General features: G+C 36.9%; 1 protein-coding gene across 6 annotated transcripts in view; it reads right to left on the bottom strand.

Moving 5' to 3' along the window:
* EPHA7 (EPH receptor A7) overlaps window positions 1–22,214 on the bottom strand; it is a 165,920-nt gene that overhangs the window by 9,003 nt on the left and 134,703 nt on the right. For 2 of the 6 annotated variants that reach the window (XM_059829381.1, XM_059829355.1), the window contains exons 10-17: window positions 18,476–18,601; window positions 14,036–14,221; window positions 13,412–13,473; window positions 12,194–12,403; window positions 10,992–11,141; window positions 6,219–6,412; window positions 4,961–5,116; window positions 3,658–3,772 (exon numbers count right to left, since the gene is read on the bottom strand). In XM_059829381.1, the coding sequence (XP_059685364.1) occupies window positions 3,658–3,772; window positions 4,961–5,116; window positions 6,219–6,412; window positions 10,992–11,141; window positions 12,194–12,403; window positions 13,412–13,473; window positions 14,036–14,221; window positions 18,476–18,601 (1,199 nt within the window). Of the gene's footprint in view, window positions 1–3,657; window positions 3,773–4,960; window positions 5,117–6,218; window positions 6,413–10,991; window positions 11,142–12,193; window positions 12,404–13,411; window positions 13,474–14,035; window positions 14,222–18,475; window positions 18,602–22,214 lie in introns of those variants that run through there. The other 4 variants (XM_059829361.1, XM_059829368.1, XM_059829347.1 and 1 more) reach the window with 3 other exon arrangements.

Raw genomic sequence — 22,214 nt, 5'->3', positions numbered from 1 at the left:
ACCTCTGGACTGAAGCAGTATGTCAGCAAATATTTCTGATTACTTAAAATATTAAATAACTGTAATTTACTAGGCAGGTCTTCCTCAGAACAATCACATATTTTTTCAAGAATTAATACCCATATACAAAGAGTGTTTAGATGATCTGTTACAAATCTGTGAATAAAAAAAAATCACCCCTCTCTGTGATGAAGCCCAGTTTAACTACGTTCTGGGACATACTAGTAGTGGAAGAGCTGCCTTCCTACGACACTCAGCTTGTGGGGGAAACTGTAGCAGCCAAGGACATATAGGGTAGGAAGCACCTCACCTAACTTTAACTATCTAGACATTAGACACCTAATTTAAGCTAATCATCTCGGTTCCCTCTACAGGTAATAGAGATAAGCATTTGCAGAGGGAGATTCATCCTGCTTGTCTTAGGCATCTCTCTTTTAGATGCTTGTAGATGGATAAAGTCAAGAAAGATCAACCTCACTGACAGCCTGATAACCTGTCTTCTTTAGCGATGCCCAATTTCCAAATTCAATAAAATTAATCTACAACTGAGATAATGGCTTTGTTTCACCATCTAGCCTTTAATTCTCCCTCCAACTCAACGTTTTCTTCAGTTCCTCCCATGAACATCAACTTTCTCTGGCACTTTATTTTTCTTACACTGGACTGTGTTTTCCTGGAACCTGAGGAACTGCAACCAACATTGATATGTTGCTGCTCTACCAGTTACAAATCCATTTACATGCATGTGCTCTAAATCGCAGTAATGTTCTGAACAGATAGATACGATAGGAGTATTAATAGTGATTGTGCTTTCTGGGTCTACTCTACCACTTTTAAATGTGTAAAAATCTGTGGCAACATTAAGGCAGTCAAGGTATATAGATGAATGCTAAAATATATTTACTATTCAAAGAAGATGGCTTAAATCAAACAAGGAAAACTAAAGAAGAAATACTATTAGGGCCCTCACTTTTACATGTGTGAGCCCAGGTCACCACACATGGTTTGAGGCCTTTGTGCTTCAGAACACTGAACAAGTCCTAACGATGAAGCCTGGCCTCAACTCTCTTGCATTTAGGGTTTGTGGGTTCTCAGCAACATCAGTATTGCTGCATCGCACCTTTAATCACCAAGCCCTTAGAAACAATAGCCGAGATTTATAAGGAAGCAGGTGTCTGAACTCAGACTCCTAAATTCATAGCTGGGTGCCTAAAACAGCAGCAAAACTGACAAGGACCCTGTGCAGTTGCCCACAGATGCTCACCCCAGTAGTGAGGCACTTAGCATTTGTTATAACACAAAATGGATGTTTATTAAGAGTGTTCCAATGGCTACTCGAAGTGCCTTGGCCAAGTGCTTGTGTGCACTAATTTCAATATTGGGCATGCAGTCTACTCTGCGTCTTACTTCTACAGCATTGCTAGAAAATTAATTTTAATAGTTAAAAAACCATCTTGAGCTGCATACATGAAAATAACTCCATTTCTACTGAATGACAATCATCTAATACGAAATAAGAATATTCACCTTTTTTTTCTTACTCTGCCCAAATCCAGGCAATAAATTAGGCTTCTCAGCATGACTGTAAAGTGCTGTGAATTGTATAAACAATCATATATGGACACTGAAAAATAACCCTTATGCACATTGCATTATAGTTCCAAAAATATATTTACAGTCTATTACAAAGATTACAAATGGAAGTGTATGTATGTAATGGGATTATGCTAGTTAAAAGCTTTTTACAGATTTTCTTCAACAAAGGTGGGGGGACAAAAATTAGTATAACCAAACTGATTTTTCTAATGAAACAAATAAATAAAATGACAAATATAACACTGTACAGTGATCTAAAAAGGGGGAGAAAAAAAGGAGGGGGAAAATGATGCATTTAAGTTTTTGATAACTATCTTTGGTCCTAAATGTGGGAAAACACATTATGTAGCACTGAATATACATGTTTGTTTGTGATGCTCTGCAAGTAAAATAGAAAAATATAGTGCATTTTCAATGTATTCAGAGCTCACTACACATAAATGTGTGTACAAAACAAGACAGTATAAATAAAATTTACAAGTTTTACAAAGGAACATTTACAGGGTTTTTCTTTTGTTTTTATTTTTTTTGTGTGGATGCCCACATTATCAAACAAGACCAATTTATGACTGATCCCTGGGATCTTTCTCTATCAAAATCAATAGAAGCAGCCCAATTCTCTTTGGAAGTACAGCATTTCATTGCTGGGGTAGTTCACAATTTTCAGATTTTTTTTAAAGCATTTCTCTCTCGTTCATATACATTCCTGCAATACCTGTAAAGACACCATTCATTATTGCTTATGGTAGTTAAATATTTTAATCAAACAAAATTCATATATAAATAAATGGTGTAAAAAATTCCGTTGAGCAACTACTCTTGCATCTGTGTTCCTGATGAATGACTGTTGTGTCTGTGTGAGCACACACATGCATGTTTGTTCAGAGCAGCAAAAGCTTGTAAAACACTTGAAAATTTTGAACTGCCCCTCGCCTCATGCTCTACAGTTCTCATATAAAATCTACGTCCTTATTCTGACAGCTGGACTGCATTCGGCTTAAACTCATATAAAATATATGCCAGCTATTTCTCTCAGATTTGCTAAAGCAGAGTATTGAAAAAAAATGTGATGTGCTCAGATTAAATGGTTTAGGTAACAATGGAGAACTGCACCCATGTTCTGAGACACTCCTACAATCACCTGTCCATTCGATGCAGTGTCTCAGCAGGTTTACAGTTATAGATCTACATCTTAGAATATATCTCACTTTAATTCTAGTCCATTAAAATCGTCTTGCAAACAATTTGCTAAAAGTGCCTAAAACTACTTAGGGGTCATTATTGCTTTTCTTTTTGCTTTTCTTTTTTTTTTTTTCTCTTTTATTTTCTTTTAAAAGATAGTATATGTGTAACCTTAAAAAATTCTTTAAAAAATATCAGAGCTCTTGGCAACTTGCATTTTCCTGACTCCCTGCCAATTAGCTAGCCATGTCAATATGGTGCTGATTTAACAAAAGTAAATGGCACAAAAGGATACCAAAGTTCGGACAGATATACATTGCTTGGTCATGCTTCTTAAATCTCTAGGAACTCAAATAATCCTTCAGAGGTACCCAGTGTAGTAATGTGTCATAGAATTAGCACTAAAAAGGTCCAAAGATATAAACATCATACTAAAAGAAAGTCTTTATGAAGAATAAACACAAATGATTAAAAAAAGATTCAGAAATCACAGATTTAAGGAAAATATTTTGTTGAATTCAACAATAATATCATGATTTTATCTGACAAATATATTCTTTTTTAAATTTTTATGTACATTTAAAAAGTCTTTTAGATAAAAAGGAGGTTAGAGAGCTCAAGGTGTTTGTATGTTTATTCAGGTAGTACTTTGTTTATTGTCACTGCTGTTTTCCTTGCCACCACTGGTGGATCCTAATTCCCTTTTCATAAATTCTGGTGGCACTTAGGAGTTCAAGTCTGTAGGTGCTTCTTGTAGCTCTTCTATTCACTGCAGGAAGGACCCAGGAAATCAAGTGTCTTCTAGCAGCACTTCATATATACTGAAGGCCAGTGCTGTTCTCTCAGTCTGTCACCTCCCTCATAAGGGAGAAATGTCTATCACACTTGGATGCCAGTGCCGTGTAAATGTAGCATTTGTGCTCTCATAGTCTGAATGCTGCTCATGATTTTCTTTTGATGACCAACCAACGTGATCCCTAAACTCATCACATCCCTGGGGAAGATAAATGCGCACATTGTTAATTTTTCAACTTAGACTGCTATTGTATGGTATTCAACTGTGAGTCAAAGCTACGTAGTGGTCTGGGCTACAGGTTTCTAACATTGAAGCTACACTGGAACCTCATCTCAGTACTGTAAAGTTCATCTAGGCGCTGTTCAACTTCTCAGCGAGGAGTGCAATTACATGGCAAGTGTCATGTAATTACACTGCATGTATCTCCACATCTAAGAATGAGGCCAGTATGTTTTGCACTACAATAATCTTTTATGGTGGCTTTTAAGGACACCCGAAGAAAGAGACAATTCTCTTGTAAAATCTGTCAGGTGGCTTTCAGGACAAAGTCATGTATAAATACAAGATTTTGGGGATCACATTCTGCTTTCTAAAGAGATGCCTAGAGAAATCCTTTGCATATTGACCCATACCCATCATGCAAATGAAAGAGGAGCAGCTGTTTCAATTCCACCGCTACTAGTGCTACTGACATATTAGAAGCTTGTGGGTTCTAGTGACAGTTCCCAAGCTATAGGCTGAGACCCCTAGTGACATCAGGCAGATAAGAGTAGTGTTGCAAACTTGAGAATATTGTTTAGAAATTTGTTTAGAAAAACACTGCTCTCTGTAAGAGGAATTACACGTGTTTGGCAACCACCAGGACAAGAACATTGTTTCCAGGATGCCAAGAAGACCTGTTTAAGATGGCAGTACCAATACAGGCCATGCTTGCCTTCAGAAAATTGTTTTGCTTCTATAGACTTTTATCCTGATGCAAAGTCATTTCTTGCAGGACAAAGACAGCCCCCAGCCAATTAGAAGAAAATTCCACACCTTCCTAGTACACGTCTGGAAAAAGGTACCAATTAGGTAGTGGAGGCAAAGTGGTTATTTTTCTATACATACATACTTTGAGAGGGGCCACATTCTCCCTCAAATTCTAGCCCCTTGGTGTTATTTCAATTGGTCTCAAAAACAGGGAAAAAAGTGATGCCACATATAGGTAGCATAGTATTTGCCCTCTCATGAGATGCTGTAGTACAACTTCATCAGCTGCTAAACCATCTGGCTTAACCCCAAGTGCCATGTTTGTACTCAGGGTAAACTTTTGGAGTTAAACATTGGAGTTAAACATTACCTAGAAATTCCCTAAATGCAAGTTAAACATGTCCAGTACTAACTTACTCAATAGTCATCCTGGCAACTGATTCAAGAGAGTTGTAGCCTGCTGCTGTGAAATTATCCTTATATCTTTCCATCTTAATAGCTTGTAACCATTCGCCTACGGAGCAGAAAGTAGTAAAATCGGGAGTGTTCTGGTCCAGAAGAGGGCTAATTGGTCTACGGAGAAGGAAAAAGGAAAGTAAGTTGTTTCCAAAGAGAGTAAAACATCAGGGAGCATTTAGCAAGGTGAGAGTGAAATAAGTTTGGGGTATTAAAAATGTAGAGAGTAGAAAGTAATAGGCCTTTATACACAGTTTAGATTATTCTGTGAATAGCTCTTGACTACTCTTTACCTCACAATATGTATTTCCTAAGTGTATTCACGAAACAGTTGAAAGGTCAGAGTGAGCAATCAGCCTAATGGACTATTATGAACAGAAAATCAACCTTATTACCTAGCATGACAGCAGCTGTAACTAAAGTTGCTGTGTAAAATGAAGATGCTATTTTTTTAAGCATCTTAGAAAATATAGTAGTAGATCTTCCCATTATTCCGTCGGATGGGACAAAACAAGACAAGGAAAAAGCAGAGACACAAAGTTGCTTAAGTTCACACAGCAAATCAGTCAGTAGAAGAACTGGGAGCAGAACACAGGCCAGTTGATTCCCTAGTGCAGTGATCTAGCTAACAGATCAAAAGATTACCACGATTAAATAATTCACCTGAAATTTATGAGGAAACCATTAAAAGCTACACCATGAAACACAATGAGATGCAATCGCTGAAAGGAGTTAAAGCCAGAAAATGAAAGATAAAAATCTAGAGTGTAGCAATGTCAAAGTACGTTGGCCAAGCATGAGTGTTATTAATTACTATTTCTACCGTAGCAGTTCCTAGGGCAAGGGATGCATCATATAAAACTACGGTAGATGATGATCCTGGCCCTCCAGACTTCATAATTTTAAGAAACAAGGAAAACAAAGACTGCTAGTGGTGAGAGTGTGGAAAGAGTGACGAGCAGGCAGTAGTTGACTTAGAAGTATGTTAGTTCTATGGTATTTACTTTCTTTATTTTGCTTATTTTTTAAGAAAGTCCTTTTGGCTTTGTTTAACATCGTAAAAAACAAGGTCAAATGAGGGAAGGGAAGAACAGGGAACAGGAGGAAGGAGGAACTGAGACACGTGGAGTAAGTGTGAACTGGAACCAGCCACCAAGCAGAACATCCAGAACCCGGACACACGCACTATCGTACGAACGTGCACTAAAGTTTTTCTTACCTGCTACAGGTTCCCAGTGGGGTTTTCAAGCTGTTTGGGTTTCTAATCATTTTGTCCAGAATACCAACTATCTGCTCAAACTTTGGCCTTTCACCACGTTCCTTCTGCCAACAATCTAGCATCAGCTGGTGCAGTCCTGCTGGGCAATCCATGGGTGCTGGCAAACGATAGCCTTCTTCGATTGCTTTTATTACCTAGTAGCCAACATAGTTAATAATTTTTCATCAAGGGGTATTTAAGAAATATATATTGCTACCCAGTTCAAGAAATAAAAGAAAAAAAAAAACCCAAACCCTAAAATTTCCCATCAGTGTTGCAAAAATATGAGTCTGTTGTTTTGACACTAGCCTTCACGTTTTCAAATAATTTCCCTGACTTTATCTTTGGGCTTATTAAGCATATTGTTCTATATGTGCACAACATAGTTATATTACCTAGTCAAGTGAGCAGCAGGGAACAACAATTAAATTCACCAAGGGAGCAACAGATAGATTGATAAATGGAGTTATTTCAGAAAGCATTATTACTTGCCCCAAGGCTTTTATGAAAGAGTGTGTGGTAGAAGCAACTGACTTGTAAATGGATAGAGATCTGTGCATGCACATATAAAATACAAAAAGCCTGAAGAGATTATAAAAGGATCCAAGAAAAATGTTTAGCAGACAGAAATTGTTAGGGAAAAAAGTTGTATTTTATGTCTAGCCATGTTACATTAATGGTAAAGTAGCAGAAATGTGCCACGTGAGAGAGGAAGACCTGGCTGAACGGTATTTTAATGTATCACCTAAATAGAAAGTTAGATTTAATAAGAGATGCTGCTAGATGATGATATGATCAAAGGAGAGCATAAATGTCTGAACCAAGAATTACACCCACCCGTTGACTTCCTTAACCAAGTCCATTTGGATTTAAGTTAAAAATAAAAATGGGTAAAGTAAAATCACAGGAAACTGCTGTAAACCTTGAGGGCAGGATAAGAAAGCACATCAGGAGCAAGACAGATAAGAAAGACTTGTGAAAAAGGGCTAAAACACCATTCATGAGGGATTTCAAGTATACTGATATTGACTGACATAGCAGTGTTAGAATTGCTAAGGAAGGGTGCTTGTTCCTGAAGGGTAGTGCATAGGACTGTCTTCTCCCTCGGTTTGTACAGAAAGCAAGATCAGAAGCTGTTCTGGATGTAGCCCTGGGAAGTAGATCTGGTATGATAAATAAAGTTGGTGAGTATCCAGGGTTTAGTGAAAATAGTAACTTCAGATAGAAAATATTCCATAGGTTGTGTGAGAAAATGCAAAAGCAGCGGATTGCAAAGTAGACAAAACTGCAAAGAATACAAAATGACCTTCAAAAAGCTGGCTGAAATCCATGATTGTATCAAAACCTTTTGCAGAAAAGAAGTTTTGTGAGAAGAGGAAGCGTAGCCCAGTGGTAGGGCATGCACTGACTGCAGGTTTGTGTCACAGAATGTCCTTCCAACCTCAGGGAAGTTACCTCATCTCTCTGGGCCTCAGCTTTCTATCTGAACATTTAGAATGACAGTATTGTCCTACAACCCAAAAACTGACTGAGAAATATTCAATTCCTGCAGTAACATCCACACCTTGAAAAATGAGTGCGGTGACCTTTTAGAGAGAGTGAAGTTATCTGTCAGACAGGGTGGGGAGAGAGGATTTCTGCAGAAGAACAGGGAAATTGGAAGAACAGTACTATATAGGAAAGAAAACATTAAAAGTAAAAGGTAAGATCTTTTGGAGCAGTATTAAGAGGAAAAACAAAAGAACAGTTCCTTACTTTTCGAAGTTGCAGTGGAATAAAAATGAAAAATAAGCTACAGTGTGTATAGGACAACTGGTGTGCTATGAAAAGTAATGCAGAAATTTCTGACCTTCTAAAAGGTAACAGGTATTAAACACTTTGTGCATACTACATATGATTTACTACAAATGAAGCAGTTGCTTAAGAGGTCAGAACGCAGAGACAGCCAATGAGGAATGAAAACGTAGATGACACCAACAGCAACACAATCACCAAAAAATCTAAGACCCTTAGAACTGGCAAACCATCCAGATAAGTCTACATCCAAGAGTATAAGGGATAGTGAAACATGAATGAAAGTATCATGAACAGGACTTTTCCACATTCACTACAATCTGCAGAGAAACCTGAAGACAGGTGGGAATCAAGATGATGATACTGTTTTTAAAAGGCTTTGGAGATACTGCAGAATCAGCTTCTTTGATGTGTATTCTGAGTGAAAAGTATGAAAATGGGAAATATAAAATAATGAGTTAGCTAGAAGTGGATGGAATTGCTGGGAATATCCAAAACATTGAAAAAAAATTTGAATATTGAAAAGTAAAGTTTCTTTTTTAAAAAAAAAAAAAGTTTATACAAAACTCGGGCACTTTGAAGGGTACTACAAGTGTCTAAGAAAGGCAGGGGTGGGGTTCCAAAAATCACTACTCGGAGATAAAGAAACAGATGCAGGAAATTATTTTATTTTAAATAAGCAAAGCTACAAAGAGAACACAGCTGGACTTCTTGCTAATAGAAGTGATTTATATTATTTGCACTTCCCACAATTTGTTTTTCAAATTCTGCTTTTGCTACAAAAAGAGAAAAAGGGAATACTGTTAAGAGTCAAGTATGTTTTTATCATAATCAGGCTATCTGAGGATGTAAAGTAGATCAGAAGAGGAACAGGTCTGTTCACTATATATACTGGTTGCCAACAAAGTATTACATACGGGTAACTGGACAATGTAATGTTATCGCTCTGCTTCTGGGTATATAATAATAATACAAATTAATAATCATAATAATGGTAATAAATCCAGGAGTACAGCAAAGAAAAAAATATGTAAGCCTAAGCTCTTGCCCTTTTCTGAAGAACTAATCTGCACTAGGGTGAGTAACTGATTGAGAGCAAAAACTAGCAAACACCAACAGTCTAATAGGGGAAGAGGGTAAAGTGCAGCGGTTTGAGGGCTACTGTTACCAGCAAGGATTAAGTTGAGGGGAGCCCACTGCTCAGAGAAGTTGGGGGAACTCTGTTTATCATCTGTGCTCAGCCCGCTGTGCCTCTGCAGGGAGCTTGTAGGATGAGTGTTCTTCTGGTGCGCCCTAGCTCCAGGTCACTGCTAAAGGGAGGACTTTTGCTTAAAAAGAGATTGCAACACAAATTTTTATCCTCCTTCAATGTAAAACAATGACTTAAAGGAAGAGGGGCAGAATTAAAGAAATGCCATCTGAAGATCCAAAGTCAGGGAGACATATTTTTTAGGAGATCTGATGTGGTCTATGACTACACCCACATCCACTTTTAGGCAAAATGATATATTTACTTAAGATATATAAACTGCCTGAATGTATATGCAAAATTAGAAGAGACACATTTAGCATTTTTTATTCCAGCCAAATACTCCCATTGGTAACTGTGAAGGAGAATAAGTAACTAATCATAAGATGATTCTAAATTTTTGCATCATAGATTTATCTATGGGATTGGTAGGATGTGTATATGTTTTGGGAGGTGTGTTTCAGGACACGCTTGAAGATCACAGCATACAAGAATATTTGAAATTATTTTACCAAGCAATTGATGCATCTTCTAACTATGTGCTATTGACGATTATTATGTAAGATGCTAAAAAGAGATGAAACTGCAAGGAGTGGTAACTAGCTGTTTTATGAAAAAGCTTCATTCATGTGCTTTACTTGCAGTTTTCAATAGAAGGAATATTTTTCAAAATCCAAGAAGAAGCATGAAGATACCAAAATTTCTCCCCTATTTAAAAGTTTATCCTTATTGTTCCCTGCAAGATAGGTAAGGTTTGCCTTTGAGGCATCTCATATTCCTGTCAGACTTCTTTTATGTTTGAATCTAGTACAGAAGGAAGGTGTCAAAAGAAATGAAACTCTACTGGGTGTCTAGGGAATGTAAATATTTCTCTTTCTCTGCCCCAAGGACTGGTTTGCCCATATTTTGACAGTCCATGAAATCTTTGACACTGAGACCTGTCAAATATTAACAACTTTGCACAGTGCCAAACTGACTCATCATTTACACTTTTATCTTTTTTTTTCAACTTTGATGTCGAACATTCAATCAAAAAATAAAATAATAATAAAAAAACCACTCAAGCCACCGACCTGAAAGACTTTAAATGAGACTGTTTCTGACATCGTTCTCACCTGCATGGCTTTTTCCTGTGTACTTTCTATATTAATAGATAGTCTTGTCAGAAATCAAGATTAACACCCATCTGTTCTATTACTGCTGACCTGTTGCTCTGGGTCATATTTTATGCAAGCAAGGGTATTGTTAAATCAGCATAATTAACTTGAAAAAGCCAAAGTAGGTTATTAACTGCCACTCAGATTTTTAACAACTTTTTTCAACTGATTAATCATTGCTCTGAGGTCAGAAACCTCAGAATTATTTTTTATTGGAAAAAAAATAATTCCTTCTATGCTTAAGTGTAATGAAGTGAAGAGCACATATTACTATTTTTGATGTTCTAATTTTACTTGATACTTGGGACAGAAACCTACTACATCCACATGGCAGAAGAACGATTTAGAGATTTAGGTAAAAAGTGAAAGCTCTGTAACTTTTTCATTTTTTGAGAACCGTACAGTATTTTGATAAATCTTATTTCTAAACCAACTTTTTATGCATGTCTAGTGAAACACATATGTATGCATTTACAATGTGCAATTTTTGTTTTTGTAACACACACACACGCTCACAAACAAAGTATAACCTACATCTTGATTTGACATATCCCAGTAAGGTCGTTCTCCGTAAGACATTACTTCCCACATAACTATTCCATAACTCCACACATCGCTGGCTGATGTAAATTTGCGGTACTGGATGGCCTCTGGAGCTGTCCATCTCACTGGAATTTTTCCACCCTATGAAAAAAAAAAAAATAAAAGAAGAAAGTTTTCTTTTTTCTCCACAAAATTTCCGTATCATCTTCTGTAGAGTGCATTTATAATTATTTCCATCAACATCAAAAGCAGGACTTACATAATCTACTACAGTTGACCGATTGCAGAATTTTCAAAGGAGTTTAAGGAAGTTTAGGCTCTTAAAACACTTGGACCATAGAAACTTAGACACCTGTCAAAGCTAAGTTGGATGCATTTCTCTGTAAGTGTTTATATCGTCATTGATTTTAAGGGGCTGCTTAGATGCCTGATATACACTAGTTATTTAACTCCTGGCTGGCTGGCTGCATATCCTATGCATATAAATCCCGTTGACTTGTCATATGGCTCCTCTAAAGTCTCGGTCTGACATTTGTAAACCAGGATCCCACTTAGAGCCCAGCAGCAGGAGCGACAGCCGTGAACGCCAGTGCGGTTACCCAGATCCCTGTGCCTGTCGGAGCAGATTCCAGGGGCCCCTCCTTCCCTCAGCATGAGAAAATAGGTACAGTGAGGCCCCACGGGTGGGAAAGTGGAGCTGGCTTAACAAAAGAATAAAGAGCATAGTGTGCCCGATGAATGCTTATTTAAGAACAGCATCCCACCCAAAAGCAAGGGAAAATACAGGAGTTGAGCTTTGTCACAGTCTAGCCGCAAGCTAGTCAACTTTTTGGTGAGATAAAATCTAGTCTGAAAACCAGTAATAGACTACAAATATTTTAATTGACTCATAGTAAATGAGATGATTAAAATTTTTATGGGTAAAACTTCTGTATTTGTTCAAACGGAAAATCATGAGGGGAATAATGAAGATACTGTGCAAAATTTTTAGAACTTCACCAAATAAAAATGTATGTTCTTACAAAAATACCAATCCCTAATTAGAGTCAGGTTTCTGCAGAGACTCTTTTCCTTTTGCCTGGTTAATATTTCCCAAGCAATTAATGTATTTCTCTTATCTATATTCTCTAGAAGATATGCTTCTTCTTAATAACCATCTCTCAAAACTACTAAAACCCATCAATTTCTCTTACAGTAGTAGTGTAGACGGCCTCTGGATCATCTTCTATAACTCTGGAAAGGCCAAAGTCTGACACTTTACAAACAAGGTTGCTGTTGACAAGAATATTGCGTGCTGCAAGATCCCTGTGTACGTATCCCATATCGGCCAAATATCTCATTCCAGCAGCAATTCCTCTCAACATTCCCACTAGCTGAATGACTGTAAATTGCCCATCATGTTTCTGGAGGGAAGAAAGGAGCAGCAATTCTTGTTAGTATAGCTGAGAAGAGAAATAAGAATTAGTTTTACAAATTTAGCTTTCTATATATTTACTATTTCTGTGGAAATTCATCTTGGGGCAAACTCACTCACTTCAAACACAAGTTTTATTTTCTTCAGAGATAAAGCAGTATATTCAGTTAAAAGAAATGTGCGAGTAGTTAACGTACTAGAAGTGACAAAACTTGCTAATCACTATAAAATTCTGCCTAAGTCATGGCAAGTCTCTTCTAACAGAGATTACCTGATGCACAGCTCTTTATAGTTCGCCTCTATGCCCTTCATCTCTCAGCATAATTATTTGTATCAAGAAAATAAGAACTATCCCCTTTTGGAACCCTAGCTACTGATACTTTTATTCATAGCTTGGAGTTTATCAAACAAACATAACATTTCTTTTCTCTATAGAGTGCTTATACATCACTTCACACTGTCATGTACACCTGGTAAGGAGTCAGAACTGGCCACTTCAGAACACACACTCAGAAAATGCTGAACTGTTGTGAACTTGCATTTCTTTTTTCTTTGTTCTCTTAAACACGACCACAGTTCATTTAGGGATTCTTGTATGCTGATTTCCACTATGCTGCCACATTAAAATTATGCTCCCAAAAGGCAGAAGATTGTGCTTCAGGTATCCATGGTTTTAACTTCAGTTGGTGGCAATAATAAAATCTACCATGTCTATGCCACATTAAATCACTTAAATTCCTAGAATGTTCCCATGTGATCCTGTCCGATCCTCTCATTTCTGATCTGGTTTTGCTGAAATAATGTAAAGAACTGCTAGTATTTGTCAAGCTCCATTTCAGCCTGAAAACCATTTTAAGTATATGAATATCATGCATGTATACATATATATGCATATATATATACAAAACCGTATTTTGAAAAGTGACAATATATAAAGTAATATATATATATCACTTACTTAAAATATGTTTATATATGTTTTCATTTTGGTACTCACCCTAAGAAATGCATCTAAGGCCCCGTTCTCCATGTATTCTATTACAATCATGACTGGTTTCCCTGAAAGAAAAGACAGATTTTGTTTGAGAAACTGTAACACAAATGAAGTGCCTTTTTTTGATAAAACACATGTTATTCCTTTGAAGGACTGAATCACTGAGACAACGAACATTTCTGAGGCCTCCAGCACTGTTACTGAGCTCTAATAAGTTCTTAAATGTCTGCATGGAAAGTGGTCATGATTCACAAAATTAAACCATACAAATCAAAATGTCAGTGTGTTCTCCTAACCTCTGCTGTGTGAACAGGACTCCGGAATAATGACACTGCAGATAATATGAAAGGACATAAGAAACCTTATCTCTCTGCATGGTCTTTGAGGCTAAATGAAACTAGAAAAATAATATATTTCAAAGTACTTCATCTTTTAATCATGCATGCATCTTAATTTTTTTCCTCAGGTTGTAGCATAAAGTAAGTATTGTTTTAGTTAGTTACGCATCAGGAGAAAATCCATTAGGAGTGTGCAGCCTGTTTATAATTTGAATCTTTGACCATGAATAAGCTAAAGTAATTTTTGCATTATGTTGTTATTTGACTGACAGATTGAGCTGCTGCTTACCTCTGGTAACGACCCCTTCTAAGTGAACAACGTTGGGGTGGTCAAACTGTCCCATGATGCTTGCTTCACATAGGAAATCTCTCCTTTGCTTTTCAGTGTAGCCAACTTTCAGAGTTTTTATGGCTACTGCAACATCTCTTTTGCCAGGAAGCTTTAGACGCCCACTACACACTTCACCAAACTCTCCTACAATGAAGTAGATCAATGCTGAATTACTCCAACTATAATATCAATGTTCTTTTTAGGCCTTGATTCAACTAGCTGCCTAAGTGTGTGTTTAAATTTAACATGTGAATGTTCATATTTGAAGTGGATTACTTTGGAACACAAAGACAGGCACGTGCTTTAAATGAATTGCTGACTAAGTACCTTGCAGAGTGAACACTTCACATTAAGCCAATCTACAGGACTGTTATTTGAATCTTTTAAAAGACTTGTTAGTAATTTCTTACATTTTTTCAAAAACAGGAAATAAAAATGAAGTGGCTTTCATAAGAAAATACTTTACAGAAATAGTAATACCATTTCTCAGTGAAAATATCATTCTGTTCTACATGGTTTCCTTGCTATCTTTAGATCTGATGGGGTTTTTTCTTTCAAAAGGCAACTCTTTCAGAGCTGCTTTTAATTTAACATCGTTATGGTGTTAAATGAAGCACTACATTATTACCTTCAAGCAGGATAATTTACTTTGCAGATTATGAAATGAAAGGTATGACTTATAATAATTTTGTTATGTTAAACAAAAACAAGCAAATGCTGGAAGTTTGTAAAAGGCTTCTAAACTAACAGACAATTGGAACTCGAAAAAGCATGTGAAAAAAATGGCCCAACAACCAGTAAGAATTAAAAAAAAAAGCCTCAACAACGATAATTTGGGAGAAAAGTAATTGGACTCCAACGAACAGGAGAGACAATAGAGGCATGCGAGATGTGGAGATGAATGGCTATACATCTACCTCATTATTATTAAGGTTGTGAAAGATTTAAGGATTGTGCCTTGCCTCACAGCAGTATCAGGAGAGAGAGGAAAAGAGACCCCCTATTCTGTAGCCAGGAAGAAAAATCTCTTGGGATATATGGGAGAAAAGGGTAGTAACATACCTTATACTGAATAAAGGGGAACATGTCTTTAAAAAGAGAAAGATTCATTGCAAAAATATTTAATAAACCGGTACTTTGCAAATTTATCTGGAGTATGGGAGATATAGATCCAAGTCCCTCCTCCAAATCAAATCAAATCTGAAATTTATCTATCTCCTGCATTACCTGTGGAGTGCCTTAACATTAAGCTATTAAGCTTACACAAGTATGCAGACACACCTACATCCAAGACATGTTTTAGGCTGAGTGCTGAAAAAAATGATTGACTTAGGAAAGACTAACACAGACAGTTTGATTAGAGAATCCTTTTGGGATATAGGCTGAGGTCCTGAGAAACCTAGTGGGATCAGGACTTAAGTGTACATACACATTGGCAAAGCATCTGGCTGGCAGTGGAGAGAGTAGTATGCCTGGAAATGGGACTGAGTGCCTGAAGAGGTAGATGTTGAAGTGTCCTAATAGATGAGTTCTGAGAAATCTTGTTTGGGACACTGTCACTGTTCCAACACTACTGTTCTCCTGTCACCCCCAACAGCAGAGCTTAGAGAAGGAAAAAGGCAGCGCCTGGGCCTCAGCTTCACCATTCTTCAGCCAGAAGACTAGAACTTTGGCTGGATCTTAAAATTTCCTACTGACTTGTTCGGGCAAATCTCTACTCAGCGTGGCTGGTTTTACGGATCTTATAGGAAATGACTGCATACAAGATCGAATTCCTTTCCCTCCCATTCTACGCTAGCTCAATTAAAGTTAACTCCAATCAACTCCATATACCTCTGCTAACACCGTGCTGTACCTGAGCTAATTGGCCAGGCAGAGTACAACTGTTCCTGCCTGCACAGGTGAGGCAATAGCCTCAACCATCCTTGGGCACTGGAGTGGTGGTCTGAATATCCATCTCATAGCTATGAATACCATGAGGCATAGCTGTTACGTACAAAACAAGTAGCTGCTCACACCCTTAGCTTGGTGCCTTAACCTCCCTCTGGCACTTCATTAGCAATACGAATATGAATTCACCACTCACCTCACTCACAGCTCCTAACCACCAGAGCTTACTAAAGGATAACAATTTTCTCTAGCAGTACCTTCCAAAATTGTTTTTGTTCCACACCGAAAACAAGACATGAGTATAAGTGTGTGTGTGCGTGTGTGTGTGTATGTGATACTTCAGAGCGAGGTAATTAGGATACTTGGCATGGGACACAGTAAGGCTTAACTCCTTTCCAGCTCTCTGTGATCTGATTTTGACTGATTTCCAAAAGGAGATCACTCACACTCAGGTAAACCAGAAACTTGAACCTGTATGTTATGCATTTCAGTCCAGGATGCTAGCCAATGAACTACTTTTATTCCCAAGAAAATAGTATATTCAGCGGAAACGATGCCCCAAAATGATAGAAAATATGACAACAAGAGTGGGAATACTGCACAGCCACACAGCCGCTCAGCATGTCAACAAGGAAGAGGCTAAAACAAAGGATGTGTGGTACAAACAAGGACTCAACAGAGTGGACACCATATTCTGTATCTGACAGGTGGCCACAGCGGGATGGTAATGAAAATGTTGGCAAGGAAAGCACATATCCCTCATGCAAATTGAGCACAAACATACTTGCACCCTGTTTGTCTGAGAGAGACGTGGCACTACTCAATAGTTGATGTGGCCAGCATTGCTGGTGCATATTGAGACTGCTAAGTGGCTTTTCTGGTGCTCTAACTAGCAGAAATTCTATATTCTTTTTTGATGTATGAGTTTCAGCTGCTTCTTTGGGTCTTTAACATTCTGTTGTTCCTGGACTGCATTTCATTTCACTCCTGTTTGCTATCTACATCAACAGGTTAAAGCCATAGCTAAACTCCATACACAATATGCTTTCACCATAGCACTTCTAATTAGCTTTCTTCAGAATGACTGCTGACACACATTAGTTTTCTGCTATCAGTTATACTCGTTAAAATCAAGAATAAATTCACCTGCAGTCAACAAAATTAACATTCTGGAATTACTTTGTCATAGCAGTGAAAAATACATTTCAAACTGTATGCTCTTTGCAACTGAAGCGTTTTCAACATTTTACTCAGAAGGCATCGGCAAAGTCCAACTGAATATATCTTTGTGCTCTGAAATGTTGCTATGCTGATAGTTTTTTAATTCAAAGCAGAAGATAAAGCTCAGTAATTTTTCTGTGCTAATCTTGAATTTAAATCTTGTATATTGTGTATTTATTAGAAGAGATGCTGGCATTCTAGCATCACAAAAATTGCTAGTTAGAAAGGGCTGGATTCTTATGCTCTTACTCATCTGAAGGAATAATTTGCTCAGCAGTGTTGTTAATTTCAACCATACTACTCCTTGAGTAAGACATGATTCAACATGAGTGAGGTTACTTTAAACGGTATTGTGAATTCCAAGTGTAAAGATTTTTTTACAGGTAAACCAGCTTATTTTTAGAGATACTTCTTCTCTTTTTAAATAATACCACAGTTTGTAATTTACAGTGCATGTCAAACTACAGGGTGATTTTGAAAGTATTCTACTAATACTTTTATAAAATAACAGGAAAGAAAAAGAACGTTTCCTCCAGGAATCCTAAGTGTTTGATATTTTTCTTACCCACGGAAACTTAATTTCACTACATGGAGGAGTGCAATAAAAATGTCACATATCTTATTAATGCAAACAAATGAAACTGCCTTTTTAGAGCATGAACACCATGGCTTAAGTAGGTGGTAGACAGTTCAAGAGGAAGAAAAGCAATGTAATGCTGGTGCAATTACAATCAGTCATGAGAAGTTAAACAATAACTTTTTGTATTCATAAAATATCAAAAAAGAAAAATGGTAGAACAAAAAACAGCCTTAGGGAAGATTTTGTTATACAGAAACAAGACCTTCCTAGTCTCTGTTTAAGATTTTGTGCTGCAGCCAGTTTTCCTTACTCACATGAACAAAAATTCAGAGGTCAAAAAGCCCTCTTGCAAAAGGAAAGTGAGCAGAATTTGCACTCATGCCTAACGCCTTTACTCTGACAGTAAATAATAGACAGCAAAACTGCTCCCCACTCCCCAATTACATTTTTAACAGCAGATACAGAATTAGAAACCCACAAGCTTTCAAAGCAAGACTTTTCATTTATTTGTACGGTTTTTGTTTGGTTTTTTTCCCCTGTTTGTTTTTACATTTTAGAAGCAAGTGCAGCTTCATTGCTCTTAACCACTGGCAAATGCAAAAAGTTCTTCTATACTTGAGGTATAATTATTTGCCTGTCATTATGATGTATGAGTTTCGATCCCGGCTAAACGGAACAGTTGAATCAGGAAGCCACGGCAGCCTTACCTGCACCAATCACACGCTCAATTTTAATACAAGAGGCATCTAGCTCCTTGGCGAATTGATGGACAGCTCTATTTGGGTCCTCGTAGGTTTCAGGGTCAATGTAGGTTTTGGTGCCTGGAAATTTAACTGTAATGGTGTAAGAAAGCATGACTGTGATGAAGCAAAGGCACTTATTGTGCAGTCAGCCCAGGAATTTCATTATGCAGAGTGCTCCTTGGAAGAGTGAATCTGCTTCCACACTGCCTGAATTAGAGCTCCGAGAGTCACCCTTAGTTTCAGGCATCATCTGCAAGCATGCTGACACAAGTACACAATCCCATCTCTAAAAATGACTAACATTAGCATCTGCATCTCCACCTTGAAGTGAAAGAAGGAATAAGTATTAAACAGTGCTCAACGGAATAAAATGCAAGGGTTGAGTGTGAGTAAAAATAAAGAAGGGAAAGTGGTTTAAGTCCAGCAGAGGAGGTGAAACTTTTTTCTGTGTAGGGACAGCTTATACTCTTTTCCCAGGTTGCGTAAACAGCATTTCTTTATGTTACCTCTGCCTTCTAGCAGGATTTGAAAGTCTCCTCCACCTACTTCAATTTGCTTAAACTACTGAATATAATATTATTTACAGACTCAAGCACCTAAGTGAATAATATGCAGCAATCTGTTTTTTGCTCCCTCTTTCTCCAGTATAGCATTTAGTGCAACTCAGGCAGCATAGCGCTCTGGCCAGCATGTAGTTTTTTCCCTTAGTTTGCTGCTGATTCAGGAAAATTATTTTTCGCTCTTCTGGTGAAAGTAGAAACTTCTGGTGAAAGTAGAGCAACCTTGGAAATCTATTAATCAAGCATTTTCTATGAAATAAATTCCGGTCACAAGGCTTACAGTCCTGAGCTTTAATTAAATCAGTGAATTAAAACTCAATATGAAAATGCAAGAATGTTCCTCTGCTAATTGGTATACTGATATACAAGAATAGGATCAAAAGTCAATACAAAGCATAAATAACTTATGGGTGCTTTGTAATCTTTTAATTGAAAATAAAATACTTAAAATTTGAAAATATATTGAAAAATAGCTTAGTAATCCTGTATATTTATGTTTCAGATGGTATTCCTGACCAAACAAACCCCACAGCATCATGAGAAGGAAAAGGCTAGAGAAATTGTTTCAGTAATCTAATGAATTTAGATGCAGAGAAATTATTTGAAATGTTGCCCAGATTCTATTATCTGCCATATTATGTATTTAAATAGATGTTCTTCCAATTGTATTAATACTACAAATTTTTAAAATGATAAATTTTTATTTCTTAAAACCAAAAATTACTAGAGAAAATGAGAAGAAAGCAATAGGTTAACCTCCTATAATAGCGCTTTCAGGCAGGGAGATGGAGAAGGAGCCATCCTCTTGTGTTTGTCATAAGGGGCCTGGATTGGAGGTAACCTTGAGAATCTCAAGTAAGCCTCTGATGGTTTTTTATTCAAGCTGTCATAAAACATTTTGACAGGCCAAGGCTATCCTGGCATACCAACATGAAATAATGCTGGCCTGGATTTGAAGACATTGTTAGAAGAAAATGGTAGGAGGAACCCAAATATAAATCTGAATTGCTTGACTAAACTCCTCCATTGTACTTGTATCTTGAAGTGTAGCACTTGAGGTCACAGAGAGTTGAGGGGGACTGAAATGAAATATATGATATTCTATTAAATACAGTGCTTTAAAACCTGCTTTAAAAAAATGGTTACTTGTAGGTTTTTGTGTTAAGTAAGTGTCTGTTGTAAGTTACGTTTTTGAAAATCCAATCTGGTACCTCAGCCCAGAAGAAGGTTGTCTAGATGTTATGGAGCAAAAGGACACCAAATTGGTGTTTCACAGCTCTGTGACAAAGCTGGTGACCACAGCACTGGGGTCCATCTCATTCTGTACATGGTTATCAAATAAAATTAAGCACTAAACCTTCAACCAACAGACAATGAAAAACTAGCTTGGCAAAAAGTGATTTATATTTGGTGCTATGATGTTAAAGACTGTGTATGCTAACTGTTCTGACTGATTTGCTGGATAACCAGATTTCTTGAAAGTAAAATGAGAGAAATGAACACTTATAAAGTCTCACCATTTCTGGATCAACTATTAATCATTAAGTAGCAGCTTTCATATTAATTCGATTACACTTTCACTGATAATGGAGATGAAGAAAGGAATTATTTAGCTAGCATATTCCTTTTGTTTATATACTGACATACAAGAATACGTAGTTGATCTTTTCCTTCAAGGACATAAAGGGGATTTTAAAAGTGAAAGCGGTAGGTCTTCTAAAGACGTGAAAAGCTTATAATACATCTATGAGAGGCAAATTTCAAATCCATCACTCCCAGAATAGTAACATTTAAGTAACATCAGATTTTTGATGAATTCTTTAAAATCAGCTGCACTGCAAAGTGCATGATAAATAATTCTTATCCCATTATTATTTTCCACCTTTCTTGTGCAGATTATGAATTGATTGACTAAAGCTGCAATGATGTCACTACTTAGTTTAATACTCACTGCATTTAAACAAAATGATTTAGGTAGCAACACACCCAAACTTAGGGAGCATGAACAAATTCCAGCTGATATAATTTTTTTAAGGGCAGAAAGGTGAAACAGAAACCTTGATCTGATTTTGAGTGGAGTTTTGTCTAGAACTACTCGTTTAAAGAGGCATGCTTTGAGAAGATGCTACAAAATTGTGACTAGTGGCTACTTCATTCTCCATGTGACCTTACATTCAAACAATAGCTCATGATATTAACATATGTAAAATAAGATAAACTATATTGCTTTCATAAAAAAAAATCTGATGGATTTAAGCTACAGCTGCAGTTATTGGTAGATAACAAAGGCTACATACAGCATAGCATGACTAAATGGCAAATTTTACTGACAGGAGAGTTATCAGGTATGGGAGAAGACTGGAAACCCAGGCATTGTTCTGTGTCAGAACTTACAATCAGTTTAATTCTATTATGTGATTTTGCAATTTTGGATGCTCAAAATCATTTTTCAGCTTAGTTTTACCATACTTCCTGAGTTAATGACTGTTTCTAAAAGAAATGAAAACATTTTTAATTTCTCATGTCAAAATAATAGTACAACTGAAATGAGAAAGGGCTAAAATAAGAAAGTTTTTCAAAAAATATTTTGATAAAACTGAAACTATTTTTGCAGAAGTCTTCCTCTACCCTTAAATTTTCAGTTGCCATTAACCCAAGAAAGATGTATTTTACTGAATTTTCCCAGGGTTCTAGCATAAGTTCATATGGTAGCTGTGATTTTAACAAGAGAGGTTTTAGGTGCTATTCTTCACTAGGCAAGTGATTCTAGAACAGAGAACAGTAAGGAAGTAGCTTACGTTTCTTTTCATATTAAATATTCTATTTTTAAGGACATTATGTTTTGTAAATATTGTTGCTACAGTATTCACAGCAGCAGAAAACAGCTTCTGAGCAGAACAGCTTCACTGTTAGGGTGGTGCAGTGACCCACACTTTCTTAATCTGAAGTTTGCCTGAGGTAAAGACCATCTAGTCACTTAGCCAAAGGTCTCTCAAATACTGCACCTCAGAGGGATCATTAGGACGGTGTGAAACATGTATTCAAAGCAACCAAAAGAAAAAAAAAAAGCAGAATGAAAACAACAGTATATCATACACATGTATAGAAATAAAACTGTCTGTGTGAGCAATGTTGACTTTAAT

Source organism: Gavia stellata, chromosome 2, assembly GCF_030936135.1.
Source record: "Gavia stellata isolate bGavSte3 chromosome 2, bGavSte3.hap2, whole genome shotgun sequence".
Taxonomy (NCBI): domain Eukaryota; kingdom Metazoa; phylum Chordata; class Aves; order Gaviiformes; family Gaviidae; genus Gavia; species Gavia stellata.
Note: the sequence above shows the minus strand (reverse complement) of the source record. Positions and strands in the feature narration are given on the sequence as shown.